Source organism: Camelus bactrianus, chromosome 3, assembly GCF_048773025.1.
Source record: "Camelus bactrianus isolate YW-2024 breed Bactrian camel chromosome 3, ASM4877302v1, whole genome shotgun sequence".
NCBI classification, from domain to species: Eukaryota; Metazoa; Chordata; class Mammalia; order Artiodactyla; family Camelidae; genus Camelus; species Camelus bactrianus.
Genome location: NC_133541.1, coordinates 118,101,250 through 118,120,837, shown reverse-complemented (window position 1 = coordinate 118,120,837; position 19,588 = coordinate 118,101,250). Strand labels below are relative to the sequence as shown.

Sequence of the window (19,588 nt, the reverse complement as noted above, 5' to 3'; positions counted from 1 at the left end):
AGTCTTAGACGTATATTCTGTAAGTTTCCCAGGATCCAGGTCTAGGGGAAAGCTACATAGAGTTACATTTCTGTTTGACTATCTGCAAGAATCATATCAGTTAAATAACAGGTCATAAATACTGTTGCCTGATCAAACCCAGCATAATACGGATCAGGTGTTACTTATGATGTTAAGTAAAACGTTTGAGAATAAGAATTACTATACTTTTAGACTCAAAACTGTTATACCCAAGAATGTGCCTAGAGTCAGTAATCAAGTTAATCTCTTGTTAATTTCTTGACTGTATCCTGTTGTTTTAGAAGAGCTATTTGGTGACTGAGTTCTGATGTCATTTCTGTCTGCCTTGTATGTACCCCATAGACACAACCTCGAATTATGCTAACAATAAGGGCACATTCTGTTCCTAAATGATGTAATAGTCACAATTTGGAAAAATTTTGCAAAAGTCAATAAATAAAATTTTATAAGTTAATATAAAATTGCATTTCTCTTTTTTGGTAGATTTATCTTCTATATTAAAGAAATCAAGGGAGTATGTTTAGAATTGACTCAGTAAATACTTATTCCATTGCATTAAATTGACTAGAAAAAACAGGTGTATTTTTGTGGGAACAATTTGGTAAATAATTCAGAAATCTTTATTAAGTGACAGATGATTTTTCTATTCAGAGGATATGGTCTGTTGTCTGTGCTATGATCCAAGGTTTTTACCTCCTAAACCCCAACTAATAGTTTGTTTTCAAGCAGTTGATTATTACTTAATAAATATTTACAAAAACTAAGTGAAAATGTTAAGGAAAATATATTAGATACATGTGGATGCTTCTTCTTTAATGTTTAGCTTGAAAAATTTTAAACATTGCATGCTTTACTTTGTCCTCCGCATTTTTAAACTCTTTGCCAGTTGCATTCTCTAAGTTAAACACTCATAGTCATAAATATTATGGCTTGTGTAATTGAAGGTTGGAAAATAGACCTAGAACAAATTGTGGAACAGGGTGGCAATGATGATACTGGTGATTATAATTATAGTGGATGATTTGGGGCACTTAGAATGTTTTGAGTGTGCCATGCCTCACACACACCTTATGGTGAACGTCCTTTGATTATCCTTATTCTAGCAAAAGAAATCAAGTATTTTTTGCAGACAGATGAGTTAGACTTAAAATACCAACAGACAATTGGATTTCTCAGCTCAGTGAAGTAGATGGCAGGCAAGCTATGTGGCAGACTACAAATATCCAGGTAAGAATTCCATGAGGTTATTCAGGAATGTGAAAACTGCACACTTTCAGAGTTATAATATAGTTCAAAATAATTGAATTGAAATTTGCATATAAATTCCAATGTTTCTCACTTACTTATGCAATGTGACTTTCACCAGCAATCAATCAATGTTCTTAACCACAACAAACTCTTTGTTGCCTCAATCTTTGAATTTACTTGAGTTGCTGTGTCCTAAGGTAGACACAGCTCAAATTAAATCTTACCTAATTGTCCACTCGTATCTTACTCAGATATCAGCTCTCTCTTTTGTGTTGACATATCACCTGATAGGAGCCTTAGCTTTAGCATTTATTTCACTCTTTTGTGATTAGTTGATACAAATAATTTCATATCTAAACTCAGTTCATTGAAGATATAGCCCATGTTCTAACCCACTGTTGCCTTCTCTTGGCACCGAGTAGAATGAGCATTCAGTGAGTGTAAAATGAAAAATAAATGAATGGCAAAAGTTATTCAAGAACTGATTTGTCAGTTTCCTTCAAGTAATATGAATATAAGTTTAGCAAGATCCACACTTCCTGCTCATTAGAAACAGAACAAGATTAATAATTAGCTTCATATTTTATATTGTAGCAGACTTGTGTCTAAAGGAACAATCATAGTTTTTCTTAACTGATATTTTTGTTAAAAAAAGAATCTGAATATACATATTCAGAAATAAACCATCACCTTAAACCAGAGGATGGCATTGTTTTACATAATGAACTTCCTTCTCCAATAACAGAGAACAGGGTTTCCAGGTATTTTGAAGTCTGTGTTATTTCATACCAGTGAGTATGGAAAAACTTCCACGTGTGCAGCAATTGTCTTATTCCGGAGAGGGGTGCTCTGTTTCAATAACAGGACATGGAGGGAAATAACTTTAGCTCTCACCCGCAATGCAAGTCCAGTGATGTTATCTGTCATATATTCTGCTTCAAAATGTGGACTGTTGAACTCCACGGAGTTTGCTCAGCCTCCTGGTTAATAAATATTCACTGGCTACATACTCTGCCGAAGCTATTCTGCTGATTTTATTGAGATATAAACATGTAAAACATGACCTTAGCACTTAAAATCTTAAGAGTTATTTGAGGAGAAACATGGACACATGGAAAACTATAATAAAGGTATAGAGTAGTAACTCATCTGAGCCTCATGACTGCCCCCTTGGGGTCATTTGATTAACTTCCTTATTTTAAGATGAGGAGAGGGAGTCGGAGATAGTAAATGATACAGATAGACTTTGAATTCAGGTAGCCTAGCCCCTGATAAATCCTCTTAGACTCCAAGCCACACTGTCTCTCAGCTACAATGATACATAATTTTATGTGTGATGTGATTAGGAATGTAGGAGCATAGATAGAAAACTCTCTTATTCTTCCATTTTCGGAGGTTGTACTTGAATAAGCCTTAAGACATCTTTAAAAAGGCTCCAACAATGCAGGAGAGAGGGATAACCCTGAGCAGAAATAAAAGCAAAAGTGCAAATGTGTGAATACGCAAGTCACGTGGAGAGATAATGAGATTACACATTTGACTGGAATTTGAGTTATGTGTTTTAAAATAATACAAATTAAGATTTATAAGGTTTCTTGAGTCCAAGTCATGGAAGATCTAAAATTCTAGACTAAAACTGTGAGCTTTCTTCGGTCAACAGTAGGGGGGTATCAGTGGCTTCCAGCCAGGGCAATTATGTAAGTCTGGCAATTTCTAGTACTGTATTTATGACATCATGGCACTTGGCCAAAAGGTAGATCTGTAGGATATTTCATTAAAATTTTGCTAAATAATTGATTTGTAATTTTAAACACTAAATTGAGTGAATTATTTTGATATTTCTTTCTTCTTTTGCCCAAATATACAAGTGTTAATAATTAGGGTCCCTGGCTATCAGAAATAATATGTACATTTTGAGGTTCATATTTGTAGAAAGTAGACCCATCATTATTATAAGATTCTCTAACTAAAAACAAAGAGAGAGAAGAAGGAAGGAAGGAAGGAAGGAGGGAGGGAGGGAGGGAAGGAAGGAAGGAAGGAAGGATAGGAAGAAGCAAAGAAGGAGGGACGGAAGGAAAGAAGAAAGGGAAAGAAAGATAAACTCAACAGAGGCTAGGAGGCACTAAAGTTGATCATTCTTTTCAATACTCTATATTTAAGAAACATTTAGGTAGTTGCTTAACAATACGTATAAAATACCTCTAATGAGTGGATGGCAAATATTAAAGAGTCCAATGTGGATATAAGACCTGTGCTGAATGTCAACAGTTCTAATCCATTTGATTTGTCTCCCAGCCCTGTCATGGTGGGTAGGAATGAGTCATCAGCAACTGATTTCATCCTTGTGGGGCTCTTTCCTGGGTTTCAGCACGCCATTCTCCTCAACTCCATGATCATCTTCATCTACATCCTTGTTTTCCTGGGAAACGTACTTCTGATTGTCTTGATTTGGGGAGACTCTCGGCTCCACACGCCCATGTACATTCTCCTCAGTCAACTCTCCCTCATTGACTTGACATTAACGTCTACCATCGTCCCCAAGATGGCCTCTAACTTCTTCACTGGGAGAAAGACCATATCATGGGTTGGCTGTGGAACCCAGAGTTTCTTCTTCCTGATGTTGGGAATGTCAGAATGTCTCATCTTAACTCTCATGGCTTATGACCGCTACGTGGCTGTCTGCAGCCCACTGCGTTATCCCACCATCGTGAGCCCCAGGGTCTGTCTGCACATGGTTGCTGCATGTTGGATTGGAGGCTCTGTAGGTTCGTTTATCCATACGGTCTACCCCATGCATTTTCCCATCTGTGGGTCAAGGGAGATCCACCACTTCTTCTGTGAGGTCCCGGTCCTCATTAGGCTTTCCTGTGAAGACACCTCGGCGTATCAGTTAGTGGTGGTGGTTACAAGCATTGTCCTGCTTGTCGTGCCTTTCAGCCTCATCACAGCCTCCTACACGCTCATCTTCCTCGCTGTCCTCCGTATGAACTCTGTGAAGGGCAGGAAAAAAGCCCTGGCCACCTGTTCTTCCCACCTGACTGCGGTGAGTCTCTTCTTTGGCCCCAACATATTCATCTACATGACTTTCACTTCCTCCCATAGTCCAGAGCAGGACCAGGCTCTCTCGGTTTTCAGCAACATCCTCACCCCCTTGCTGAACCCCCTCATCTACAGCCTGAGGAACAAGGAGGTGGTGGCCGCTCTTATGAAGCTGATGGGGAGATGTGGGGCGTCTTAGTAGACGAGCAGTACTTCCCAGCTGTGAAAAGGACATGCTTGTGACCACGGGCAAAGCTACGGGTCAAAATTTAAATGCCAGAATGGTGTTGTGTATTTTCAGAAAGCCCAGAAGATTGCGGGTCTATGTAAATATGTGATTTTCTAGGCATCCAGTGGAGATTCCTTTACTTTTCATTGGGGCATTATTAAATTAGGAAAATATTAATAAAATTATTTTGTACTTTTAATTAAATTTAGACTGAAATCTCTGAAGTTATTAGACATTTTCTGCAACTAAAATAAGAATCCACATCTGGATCTCAAAATGAACTCAGCTTCCTTGAGTTGGCTTAGTATTAAAAGCAGCAAGATTATTTGAAATGCAATAAATAAAAATTACTTTATGAACCAGGGTTAGATGAATTCCAAAGTCTAAAATTAATATTAACTGGTACCTTTTGTAATGTTAAGGAAAGGGGCATGTTAAACTACCAGATGATGAGGTAAAACTTATTTAAATATTTGTTAGGTGTTATAAGCTCATACTCTTCAGTATAAATTTGTTTTATTGTGTATTTGGCTCCTATAATTAGTTACGATAATAACTATAAATATATACAAATCCCATACGCTACCTTAAAAGGGAAGAATGAAACCTTATCCTACTGGTATGCTGAACATCTGCGGTTTGGTGGATTCATCAGGAAAATGTAAGGTACTCCTCTTACACCTGTTCTGTCCCCCAAATTTCTCTCCTGCCCTTGGACGAAATCTCAGGAAATCATTACAGCTGATTTGTCCCCCTTAGCCAGTGAAAAGACCCTGATCATTCTAAGTTATAAGAATAGTCTCAATTTAATAATTTTAGTAAATCTTCTTGCATCTTATAGCTATATGTAATTACACAACTCTCCTCACTCAAGATGTAATTAGTTATTAAGCCAGTGGAATTGATGTAGTGCGGGAAGAAAACACCTTCATTCTCCTCCTTTCCCTCGGCTACCTGTGCCTGCAGGCTGGACCCTCTGGTCCTGCTTTGGCCTGATCCCAAATGACCATTTCCATCTTGTGAGAGACTCCTGCTGGACCTTTTTGACTTGGTGGGGTGACAGAACCCAGATTTTAATGGGTGGTTCCAGATACAATATCACTTGGTGATGTGTCCAGCAACATGCCAAGAATTTTGTCTTTAATTTTATTTTTTCGAATTTTAAAATTTAGATTTAATTGACATATAACCGTATACCAGTTCCAAGTGTACAAGGTAATGACTTCACATATGTACATATTATGAAATGATCACCACAATATGTCCAGTTAATACTTATTACCACACATAGAATTTTTTTCTTGGGATGAGAACTTTTAAGATTTACTCTCTTAGCAACTTTTAAATATATATTACAGTACTGTTAACTCTCATCATCCTGCTGTCCATTGCACGCTCATGATTTACTTGTTAGGTAACTGGAAGTGTGTTCTTCTTGACCCATTTCGCCCATCCCTCGGCTGCTGCCTCCGATAACCACCTATCTGTTCTCGACATTTGTTTTCTTTTTTCTTTTTTAGACTTCACACGTAAGTGAGACCATACAGTACTTGTCTTTCTCTGTCTCACTTAGTTCACTTACCAAAATGCCCTCACAGTCCACCCATGCTGATGCAAACGTCATGCTTTTCTCCTTGTTATGGCTGAATAATATTTCACTATATATATTCACCTATCAATGGACATCCAAGTAGTTTCCAAGTCTTAGTTATTATAAATAATGCTGCAGTGAAAATGGGAGTGCAGGTATCTTTATGAGTTAGTGTTTTTTTATTTCTGTCAGATAATACCCAGAAATGAAATTGCTGGGTCATAGCGTAGTTCTATTTTTAATTTTTTGAGGAAATGCCGTACTGTTTTCCGGAGTGGATGCACCAATTTACATTTGCAGTAGACCACAAGGGTCCCCTTTTCTCCTGTTCCTCACCTTCACTTGTTATTTCTTATCTTTGATGACAGCCATCCTAACAGGTGTCAGGTGACATGTCTGATTTGTGTATCTTGGATAATTAGTGATGTTGAGCATCTTTCTGTGCACCTGTTGGCTATCTGCATGTATTCCCTGGAAAACGTCCATTCAGATCCTCTGCACATTTCAAAATAAGGTTATTTGTTTTCTGCTATTGAATCATGTGAGTTTTTAATAAAATATTTGAGATATTACCCCTTATCAAATATAAGATTTGCAAATATTCTCTCTCATTTGGTAGACTGGCTTTGCAAATTGTTGGTGATTTCCTTTGTGGTGCAGAAACTTTGTGGTTTTAAGTAGTCTCACTTTTTTATTTTTGCTTTTGTTGTCTTTGCTTTTGGTGACTAACTGCCTATGTTTTCTTCTAGGAGTCTTATGGTTTTACCTTTTATGTTCAAGTGTTTAATCTTTTAGAGTTAAGTGTTCCGAATGGTCTTAAGATATTGGTCCACTTCAAAAAAAACCAAAACAAAACCATGTGATGCCCACACACAGAAAGATATTTGTCCAGTTTCATTCTCGTGCATGTGCTTGCACAGTGTTCCCAACGCCATTTATTGAAGACAGTGTCCTTTCCCCACTGAATAGCCTTGGCTCCAATGTAGTATATTCACTGACCATATACGCATGGATTTGTTCCTTGGATCTGTATTTTGTTCCATTTATCTGTGTGTCTTTTTTTTTTTTTTTCTATATTCTGTCCATGGCAGTGCATGCTGCATCACAGCACTGGTGATGGCCACATTCAGGAGAACGAAGGTGAGGCAACTCCGGCCCCGCATCATTCCAGCTGCCAATGCTGCTGCAAGGGAAGCGTGCAGAAACCTCTGTGTGCCTGTTTTTAATGCCAATAGCATGATGTTGACTGGTATACTTCTGTAATAGAGTTTGAAGCCAGGAAGCATGATGCTTCCAGCTTTGTTCTTATTTCTGAGGTTGCTTTGGCTATTTGGGTCTTTTTTAGTTCTATCAAAATTTAGCATTGTTTATTTCTTTAGAAAATGCCGTTGGAATTTTGATAAGGATTGCATGGAATCCTTAGAATTTCTTTGGATAGTCTGAACATTTTAATAACATTAATTCTTCCAATCCGTGAGCATGGAATATCTTTCCATTTATTTGTGTCTTCAGTTTCTATCATTAATGTCTTGTAGTTTTCAGCATACAGATCTTTCACCAACTTAGTTAAATTTATTCCTGGGTATTTTATTCTCATTGACATAATTATAAATGGGATTGTTTCCTTAATTTCTCTTTCTGATTATGTGTAGAAACACAACTGATTTTTTCAATTGACGTATAGTCAATTTACAATGTTGTGTTAATTTCTGGTGTACAGCACAGTGATTCAGTTACATATATATATATATTCTTTTTCATATTCTGTCTCATTATGGGCTGTTACAAGATACTGAATGTAGTTCCCTGTGTTATACATGAGGACCTTGTTGTTTATCTATTTTATCTAGAGTAATTAGTATCTCCAAATCCCAAATTCCCAATTTATGCCTCCCCTCACCACCTCTGGTAATCATGAGTGCATTTTCTATGCCTGTGACTCTGTTCCTATTTTGTAAATAAGTTCATTTGTGGCATTTTTTTTAGATTCCACGTAAGTGATATCCTATGGTATTTGTCTTTCTCTTTCTGGCTCAGTATGACTTAGTATGACAGTCTCCAGATCTATCCACGTTGTAACAAATGGTATAATTTTATTATTTTTATTGCTGAGTAGTATTCCATTATATATATGTGTGTGTGTGTGTATATACACACACACACACATACACACCTGTATATATATACACCACGCCCCTTTTATCCAGCCATCTGTTAATGAACATTTAAGTTGTTTCCATGTCTTGGCTATTGTAAAAACTACTGCTACGAATATAAAGGTGCATGTATCTTCTTGAATTAGAGTTTTCTCTGGATATATGCCCAGGAGTGGGATCGCTGGGTCATAGAGTAATTCTATTTTCAGTTTTTTAAGGAATCTTCATACTGTTTTCCATAGTGGCTACATCAAACTACACTTCCACCAGCAGTGTAGAAGGGTTCCCTTTCCTCTATACCTTCTCCAACATTTATCGTTTGTGGATATTTTAATGGTAGCCATTCTGACTCATGTGAGGTGATACCTCATTGTACATTTGATGTGCACTTCTCTGATAGTTAGTGATAATGAGCATTTTTTCATGTGCCTATTGGCCATTTGTATGTCTTCATTGGATAAATGTGTGTTTAGGTCTTCTGCCCATTTTATGATTGGGCTGTTTCTTTTTCATTATTTCTAAGTTGTATGGAGCAGTTTATATATTCTGGAAATTAAACCCCTGTCAGTTGCATCTTGTGTAAATATTTTCTCCATTTCTATAGATTATCTTTTTGTTTTGCTTAACAGAAGCTTGTAAGTTTAATTGCCATGCAAAAGCTTATAAGTTTCATTAGGTCCCGTTTGTTTACTTTTGCTTTTATTTCTATTGCTTTGATAGACTGCCCTAGGAGAACATTGCTAAGATTTACGTCAGAGAACATTTTGCCTATGTTCTTTTCTAGGAGGTTTATAGTGTCTTGTCTGATGTTTAAGTCTTTAAGCCATTTAGAATTTATTTTGTATATGGGGTAAGAGATTGCTCTAACATCACTGATTTACATGCCTCTGTCCAGTTTTCCCAACACCATTTGCTGAAGACACTGTCTTTACTCCTCTGTATGTTCTTGTGTCCTTTGCCAAAGATTGCTTGGCCAGAAGTCTGTGGCTTTATTTCTGGGCTCTTTATTCTGTTCCATTGATCTATATGTCTGTTTTTGTACAAATACAGTGCTGTTTTGATTCCTGTAGCTCTGTAGTATTGTCTGAAGTCTGGAAGGGTTATGCCTCCAGTTTTGTTCTTTTTCTTTAGTATTGCTTTGGCAATTCTGGGTCATTTGTGATTCCATATAAATTTTAGGATTATTTTTCTTGTTCTGTGAAAAATATCCTGGGTAATTTTATAGGGATCATATTAAATCCGTAGATTGCTTTGGATAGCATGGCTATTTTAACAGTATTAATTCTTCCAATCCAAGAACATGGATTCTTTCCATTTCTCTAAATCATACTTAATTTCCCTCAATAGTGTTTTATAGTTGTCCACATATAAGTTTTTCACCTCCTTGGTTAGGTTTATTCCTAAGTATTCTGTTTTTTAAAGTGATTTTATTTTTTATGCATATATGTATTTATTTTATTTAATTTACTTTTTTGTTTTTTACAAACACTTGTGTCGAGGGCTGACTTTCAATAGATCACAGCGATGGAGCTGCCCTGCTATGTACGAAACCCCAACCCAGAAGCAGGTCGTCTATGAATGGTTTAGCACCAGGTTCCCCACGAACATGTGGTGTGTTTTTTTAAAAGTAATTTTAAAAGAGATTTTTTTTTTTTTACTTTCCTTTTCTGATATTCCATTGTTAGTGTAAAGAAATGCAGCAGATTTCTGTATGTTAACCTTGTATCTTGCTAACTTGCGGAATTCATTCATCCGCTTTAGTAGTTTTTGTGTGGAGTCTTTAGGGGTTTCTTTATATAGTATGATGTCATCTGCATATAGTTATAATTTTACCTCTTCTCTTTCAGTTGGGATCCCTTTTATCTCTTTTCTTGTCTGATTGCTATGGCTAGGACTTCCAGTATTATGTTGAATAGAAGTGGTAAGAGTGGATATAGTTGTCTTGTTCCAGATTTTAGTGGGAAGGCTTTCAACTTACCACCATTGAGTATGATGCCAACTATGGGTTTGTCATATGTGTCCTTTCTTACATTGAAATATGTTCCCTCTAAACTGACTGCTTGGAGATATTTTTTTATCATAAATGGATTTTGAAATTGGTCCAAAGCTTTTTCTCCATCCATTGAGATAATCATATGGTTTTTATTGTTCAGTTTGTTAATGAATGTTTCATATTGATTGATTTGTGGATACCGAAAAATCCTTGCATCCCAGGGTAAATCTCACTTGATCATGTTGTATGATCCTTTTAATGTGTTGTTGGAATTGGTTCACTAGTATTTTGTGTAGGATTTTTCCATCTATGTTTATCTGTGATATTGGCCTATAATTTTCTTTTACTGTGATATCTTTGGTTTTGGTATCAAGGTGATGGTGGCCTCATAGAATGAATTCAGAAGCATTCCTTCCTCTGTAACTTTTTGGAATAGTTTGAGAAGAGGCGGTGTTAACTCTTCTCTACATATTTGGTAGACTTTACCTGTGAAGCCATCTGGTCCAACTTCTGTTTGATCAGATTTGTTTTCTAACTGATTTAATTTCATTACTGGTAATTGGGCTGTTCATATTTTCTAATTCTTCCTAGTTCAGTCTTGGGAGATTTTACATTTCTAAGAATTTGCTCATTTATTGCAGTTTGTCTATTTTATTGGCATATAGTTGTTTGTAGTAGTGTCTTAATAATCTTTTGTACTTCTGTGCTATCATTTTAACTTCTACTTAGATTCATTTCTGATTTTAATGATTTGGACCCTCTCTCTTTTTGTTGATGTCTGTAGAGCTTTCTACATATAATATTATGCCATATGCAATAGTGAAAGTTGTAGTTATTCCTCTATTTGGTTGCCTTTTGTATTATTTTCTTGCCGAATTGCTCTCGCTAGGACTTCCAATAATATGTTGAGTAAAAGTGGCTAGAGTGAGAAGCTCCATACTGTTCCTGATCTTAGAAGAAATGACTGTAAACTTTTCACCTTATTTAGCCTTTCTGGAATTCTTGGATCTGGATATGAGCTTCCTTCCCCAGGTAAGGAAAAACTTCTGCCATACAAAGCCCTAAAATGCAAAAGTTCATGTACTTGACATTGTCCTATGAGTTACTTAAGCTCTCTTTGCTGCTTTTCATTCTTTTTCCTTTCTTCTGCTCTGATTGGATGAGTTCCACTGCCTGGTTTTCAAGTCTGCTGGTCCTTTCTTTCACTTCTTCTGGTCTGCTCGCCTTTGTGGTGTTCAGTTCCATTACTGCATTTGTCAGATCTGTGACTTCTGTTGGGTACTTTCTCATATTTTCTGTCTCTTTTTTCACGCGTTGTTCTCCTGAGCTCAGTGAAAATCTCTATGACCATTATTTCGAACTCTTTATCAGATAAATCATTTATCTCCATTTTATTAAGTCCTTTCTGAAGTTTTGTCTTGTTCTCTAATTTAGAATGTATTCCTCTGTTTCATTATTTTCCTTGACTCTGTATTCATTCCTGTTCATTAGGAGAAATAACCACCTCTTCCAGTCTTAAAGGAGTGGCTTCATGTATGAGATGAATCTTATCATTTTAACCTTGCTCTCATTCTTGGTTGTTTCTCAGACCTTTGCGATTGTCCAAGCAGATTTCTTTATTCTCAGTGGCTCCCAGTAACCGAGGCTGTGCCAAGGCCCGTCAGTGCCCCAGGGAGAAGGAGCTCAGTCAGCACCTAGATTTCCGGTGGTTAGAATCCAGACCCTCAGCTGGAGCTTTAAAATAGGCAAATATGCCTCTTGCAGGGGAAGACAGGGGAGATGATTCTTTCTACTCACTCTGCACTGAGCCCTGGAGCGATAGTGAGTTAAGGACTGTTTCCTTTTTTTTTTTTTTTTTTTTTTTTAGATTTTAATATCTTTTTGAAGTCAATAATCTTATTTACTTTGACATGGAATCATTTTACATTATTTGATCAGACAGTAATAGATGCTTTATTTTATTCAGTTATGAAGGGAAACAAAAAAGAAGCTATTCAGAAATGTTCTTCGTTATCCTGTCTTACTACAACAGGAGTATCTGGAAACACAGAGGAATCCGCACATCTTACAAGTGAAGGTTGGGGAAGCAGTATTTTGCTCTGGGTAGACGGTCCAGAACCTTCAACTTCTGAGGATGCTTTTCTTTCATGAATGAACATTTACACAGGAAAAGACAATGATTCATGGCACCGAATAATTTAAATGCACTTTTCAAAACAGAGGTCAACAGTGTGAGTGGTGAGAACCAAGCCCCTGGCAGGCAGCAGGGCAGGAGCCTGGGTTAAGAGGCCATTAGTCTGCCCCAGGCCATGGCCACCTGTGGTCCAGCAGAAGGACAGGCACTCCCCCTCACACCAGGCTTTGAACAACACAACTCAACTGTCACTGTCATGGGACAAGAGGCAGTCATTTTGGGGAGCTTAATTTACCACGTGGACATTGGTGCTGGTAAGGGCTATTTTGGAATCCTCCATCTGCCTTATTAGCACCAGGATCCAGACTCACCCACTAGCCTGTGAGGACCAGTACTGGAACATCTCAGGTCAGGCACCTAGCAGGAGGGGGACACAGCCTCACCTATCAGCAGGCAGGTTGCCTTAAGAATTCCTGAGCCCACTGCCACCCTGTGACATAGCCCTGTCCACTAGGGGACCCAGGGCCCAGCTGCACACACGTGTACATACCTTAGCCCCTGGACTCAGGGCCGGGTAGCCAGAGATCATGCAACCCATTCCTACCAACCGATAAGCAGACACCAGCCCCAGGAGCTCCGGTCCCAGCCCTGCCCACCGGTGGCATGACCCCCCCCCCCAACTATGAGACCCCTGCGCCCTGCAACCAGAGACTCCAGGATCCAGTGATGCCCACCAATGAACCAGCACGAACCCAGGAATCCCCTGAGTCTCAGCCCTCTGCTATCGAGGGCCTGCACTAGCCCTAGGACAGCCTCACACACAGTGATGGAGACCAGCCCCAGGACAACCACAGTCAGGCAGCCTGCCGTGACAGGACACAGCAGCCAACCAGCAGGCCGCCACCAGCTCTGAATCACCTTGAGCCCCTCAGCCAGCTGACCTGGGATCCGGTTCCACCAACCTGTGGGCTGCCACAAGCTTCAGTACACCATGCACTCTGCAGCTGGTTGTGTCAGGAACCAGAACCCAACCACCAGCAGGCCAACCTCAGCTCCAGGACCCCCAGGGCCCCATGGCCCGAGACTCCGGGACCCAGCTCTGCCCACCAGAAGGTTAGCAGTAGCTACAGGACTGAGCTTTACCTACCGGTGGATGGGTACCAGCTCTGAGATGCCCAGGGCCCTGACCACAACACAAGCAGGTAGACACAAGCCCCAGGACCACCTGGAGTCATGCAGGTGAAGATGACTGGGCTATAAAAAATGTTCACTACTATCAGGTGGGGGGAGCAGGTGGCCAGTGCTGTGTTCCTCCCCTTGGGGGAATTCATGCAGAGGACAGTGAGGAAGACGGTGGTGTAGGAGGTAAGGGTGATGATGAAGTGAGTACAGAGCAGCACCATGTCTGACACAACTGGTGCAGACCTACATGAAGAGGTATCTTCACAGGAGATCCTCAAACCGGCCATAAGTCACAGAAGAAATGTTCTATCTTCTTGTCACTACATGCAGGTAAATGCATGGTGTGACAGTCTGGCTGATAGAATATAGGGCACCCCCAACCCAGGACCCACTAATCATCATCTTGTTCATGATGGCTGGGTATCTCAGAGGCTGAGAGATGGCCAGGTAGGGATCACAAGCCTTGAGAGTCAGAAGAATGCGCTCTGCTTCCCCCAGCATGAGGTAGGAAAAGATCTGGGTCCCACAGGCTATGTTTGAGGTGTTCTTATGCCCTGAGAAAAAGGCAGTGGCCAACAACTTGGGGACAGCGGTGAAGATAAAGAGCAAGTCGATGAGGGACAGCTGGCTGAGAAGGAAGTACTTGGACCTGGAGAGCTGGGAATCCACCAGGATAAGGAAAATCGGGGTAGAGTTTCCCATGAAGGCAACGACGTAGCCCAGGGGAGATCGTGACGTCCGACTGCTTTGTGTCAGGAAAGCGTCCCAGGTGACTAAAGTCCATTCCTGTTGTCTCACTCCTTCCCTTCCTGAATCCAATTCAACTGTTTTAACTGAAGAGTAATAACATTAAAAATAATGAATTATAATATGATGTATTAAATATTTTTGTTTGTATAAGCTTCAGAACCTCTGTATTAAACCGTCATTTCAGTGTATCATTGAGTTGTTCTCAAAGCTAGTGATGCAAACTAGACTGTACCAGATGCGTTGCATCTTATTACAGGATGGAAGCTGCAAAGAACATGCAAGTGTTAAAAGCCATTACTATAAACTAGTTATTATTCTTGATTTATTATAAATATTACTGACACATCTCAGGCACTCAAACAATTATTCTAAATTCATTCCTGACTATACTTTGAAACAGATTGAATTTTTTTTCACTAACCCACTTCTTTTTTTCTTTTGACACAAAGACACATACTGCATTCTTCAGTCTTCTTTGAATGTGGTCATTTATTTAGCCCTACAGAAAGCAGTGTGAGGGGAAGCTTTACTCTCTCAGGATAAGAAAATTTGGGAAAGTGTGTGGGTACCTAACTCAACATGTAGAGGACAACTCACTGGCAAGGCAAAGCCCCACATTAGGCTGTTTCTTGAGCATGAATTAAATTTTGTTGACATAGATTAAGCCACTAAATGTAGGGTGTTTTTGTTTCCTTTTGTTTTGTTTGCTACCTTCTAGAGAAAGCCAAAATCACATTATACATAGATAAACATATGTGAAAAAGTATGCAGGTTTATGTCTGTATTTTTTTTTTCTGTTGCCTTTTTTTTTAACATTTTTTATTGATTTATAAATCAATATAAAATTTATAATTTTTACAATGTTGTGTCAAATTCCAGTGTAGAGCACAATTTTTCAGTTATACATGAACATATATATATTCATTGTCACATTTTTTTCTCTGTGAGCTACCACAAGATCTTGTGTATATTTCCCTGTGCTCTACAGTATAATCTTGTTTATCTGTTCTACAATTTTGAAATCCCACTCTATATGTCTGTATTTTTAACTTAAAATGTAAATAGATGGGCTGCATCCTTCACTTGTGATCAGAAATGCATCCTCTATCTCAAATGTATCATTAGTCATACTAATCATGAATCTGCCCCCCACGTTCCAGGCGTTCCCTGCCTGCTTGGCTGTGAGGTACCTGGTAGCTCTTCTTTGAGACAGTCACTGGCCTAAAATGTATCGCCAGAAGATCCCTGACTGATGCCTCCACCTCTGCCTGTGCAGGTGGGGCTCTCAAAGCGACATGAGTTGAATATATGCAAAAATGTGGAGAACATTTACACATGAAGTGGCTAAGTTGGCCCTGCAGGAACTTGGCTCGCATTTATGAACACGGACAGAAGTAAAACCTTTATCTTGGCATCCTAGAGATGCATGAGAAAGAGGGAGACTTTCAAATTAGAAAACAAGATTACACTGTGTAGCACAGGGAAATACAAGATCTTGTGGTAGCTCATGGTGAAAAAGAATGCGGCAATGAATATATGTATGTTCATGTATAACTGAAAAATTGTGCTCTAGGCTGGAAATTCACACAACACTGTTAACTGACTATAACTCAATAAAATAAAATTTAAGAAAGAAACCAGGACGGGCGACTAGCTTACCTAGAATTCACTGTATTTATTGCACATTTTAATGTAACAGCTATTTACCCTTTTATCTTTATTCCTATGCGCAGTATCCCATAAAACTTACAACACATTTCTCATTTTTATTTATAACCATGTAAAAACACAATATTTTGTATATACTGGAAAACGCCAAGGGAAAGGTAATCTAAAAGCTTCTGGAGCTGGGTAGCAGGGATGGTTGCACAACACTCGGAATGTAAAATCTGACACTGATGTATACACTTTAAAACTGGTAAAATGGTTAAGTTTTATGTTACATATATTTGACTGCAATAAAAAAATACTAAGTTTAGCACCGTTGCCCTCATTGCAGTTGCATCATTTTTGTGTGTATATGTGTGTATCTATATGTATGTAACTGTATGACAAAATTAGACTTCTCTAATCTGCCTCTTCACATGCAATTATTAAAATACCACGGGCCATTTTGAAATGGGAGCTAAAAATTTACACATTTTGTTGAAATATAATTTAATACATTTATAATATTGTTATTTATTTTTGCTAGACTCTAATGTCTCCCTAATGCTCACTCCTATGATAAGGCACACTGAAATGAATGCCATTAAGTGTTTTTCTGAAGTTACAGTTAAATTATTTTTCCTGACTTTCCACTTCGCCATGGAATTGCATTTCATCAAGCCTCTCCTGCTTACCAGGGGAGTGTGAGGATACAGACAAGGGTGGATGCAAATGTGTCCAAACACAGCACCTTCACAGGAGGTTACTGCTGGTGCTGCGGGCTTCGTGGGATGTCTGACAATATTGATTCTTGCTCTTTAGGCAAGTGATGCCTCACGAGGCTGGGCTACCTGCTCAGCGGAGAGGTGAGAAGCTGGCTTCTAGTCTCCATTCAGCAGCCTTCTTTCATGGAGGCTGATCACACCAGGCACTTGGTGATCATAACTGCTCACTGATGCTTAAAACCAGTCTCACTGCCAACACTGGGTTCTTCTCCAAATACTCCAAATTCAAAGCACATTGCATTGCTGTTTTCTTAGTGATAATGACTACGAAGCCTCCATCTAATACTTTTCATAATGAGGTCAAAGCAAGCTCACTCTGTTATAACCCCTTCTCGCATTTAGAAGAAGTTTGAATTCAAATAATGGATTCAAGGATGAAAGAAAGATCTCACAAATGATTATAGTATGAAGACCTGTATAGGTTTTTTTTTTTTAAATGATAATGCAAGCCCAACAACTTTCTATGTTACATAACACAATTACAATATTATAAATTATTTCAACCAAATATCTCTGTAAGACATAAGACCTTCGTAGATGAGTTAGCAGAGTGTGGGGTTCCCATGAGAAAATTGTGTCGATCCCTGAACACGCCACAGACTTTAAGAGTTATTTTTCCTTTTTCTAAATAGAAAGAGGGTTGCAACAATCTCTTGTCTGCCTCAATATGTGCCTGAAATAAAATGACACGATAAATCAGAAAGACACGTTGTACATTTTAACTCTGTGGGCATCACTAGTGAGTTTTCATTAGACCGAGTTAAGCATGCAAGCTCACATTGGCTCTTTGTAGTTCGTGATGTCATCTGAAGTGTCTGTAATTTTTCTTAGGGCTTCAGACACTGCAGCATCACAACTCCATGTTTCCCATGAAAAATAACACCCAGTGAAGATTAGTTTCACAGTGCTGACAGTACACAGCCTGTCTCCAAGGCCGGAGTAACCCATTGTGGGTTCAGTGACTACAGTTTTTAATATTTCAAGAGTTAATATAGTTTAGTGGAAGTATCTGACTGTGATCTCCCACAAAGAAAATCAGAGTCAGGCGGGCACATTCAGAAAAAGTGATAGTCACGTAAAAGAGAATCTGGATTCGACAGGAAACTTGTGAGCTGTTTCTCCTCTCAAGCCAGAAGATGTTTCTCCTCTCAGACCATTCTGGAGATGGTGGTGAAGACGGGAATTAAGTCTAAGATGGATAGTTGGCAGAAGAACAGACACGTGGGGTGTGGAGTCAGTGGTCCAGCTGAATTGATGAGATGAAGATGGTATTTCCAGAAATAGCAATGGTACAGCGCAGGAGAATGCTGTAGATAGAGAAGCTGATTACCTCTCATATCAAAATACAGTCCAAGAGAAATGAAATCTGTTGTGAAAGATTGGTTTCCTGCAAATCAAAACTACAGTGAGGTATCACCTCACACTAGTCAGAATGGCCATCATTCAAAAGTCCACAAACAATAAATGCTGGAGAGGCTGTGGAGAAAAGGGAACCCTCCTACACTGCTGGTGGGAATGCAGTTTGGTGCAGCCACTGTGAAAACAGTATGGAGACTCCTCAAAAGACACTTACTTTATGACCCAGGAATCCCACTCCTGAGCATATATCCAGAGGGGACCTTAATTCAAAAATATACATGCACCCCAGTGTTCATAGCAGCACTATTTACAATAGCCAAGATATGGAAACAACCAAAGTGTCCACTGACAGAGGACTGGATAAAGAAGTTGTGGTATATTTACACAATGGAATACTACTCAGCTATAAAAAATAATAAAATAATGGCATTTGCAGCAACATGGATGGACCTGGAGAATGTCATTCTAAGTGAAGTAAGCCATAAGGAGAAAAAAAATACCATATGAAATCACTTATAAGTGGAATCTAAAAAAAAAAAAAAAAGACAAATGAACTTATTTACAAAACAGAAACAAACCCAGACATTGAAAACAAACTTATGGTTTTCCCACCTTATGGGAAGGTGGTGGGAAGGGCTAAATTGGGAGTTTGATATTTGCATATACTAAATAATGTATAAAAATAAATAACAGGTTTATACTGTAGAGCACAGGGAACCATATTCAATATCTTATAGTAACTTCTGGTGAAAGAGAATATGAAAATGAGTATATGTATGTTCTTATGTGACTGAAGCATTATGCTGTACACCAGAAATTGACACAGCCTTGTAAACTGACTATACTTTCATAAATATATATATATATATTTTTAAAGATTCATTTCCTTCTCTTATATTTATGCTTTATAAGATTCTTTTGGTAATAAGAGAGTTGAAAACCAGTCAGAGCATGAGAGGAGAAATTTTAGCCTATGGTTCAATATCACTATTTTATCCTTGATCATATTTTTTCATGCCACCTGCACTCATCCTTACCCCATCTCAAATCTGGACATAAAAACTAATTTTATATATATATATAAAAAACAGTATTTCACAATTTCCTCTCTAGTAAGACTTAATAATTCTACATATATAATTGTATTACTTTAAGAATTTATTCTCTGACCTAAGAAGGTATTTTATTTTGTTAACCATTGTTCTCTCCAGATTACTGCTCATATAGATGATCACTGAATCTACGTTGGTAGTAATCATAAAGCATCTTTCATTAATATCTAGAAGTCCAAATGATGTTTAGCCACACTACCGCACTCATCCTTAATAACTTGGTGGCTAAACTTTGGAGTGTTCCAGAGATCTGTTCTTGGATCACTTTGCTTCACTGTCTACCCTAAATTCCTTTATCTCATCAAAGTTCATACTTTAACATACCACCTATATGATGGTGCT

General features: G+C 38.5%; 1 protein-coding gene across 1 annotated transcript; it reads left to right on the top strand.

Annotated features, from left to right (window-relative positions):
• Positions 1-212: 212 nt before the first annotated feature.
• Positions 213-4,507, top strand: LOC141577124 (olfactory receptor 2T27-like). Its single transcript, XM_074361163.1, has one exon. It carries the CDS (start codon positions 3,482-3,484, stop codon positions 4,505-4,507), a length of 1,026 nt encoding a protein of 341 aa, XP_074217264.1. The 5' UTR covers positions 213-3,481.
• Positions 4,508-19,588: the final 15,081 nt, after the last annotated feature.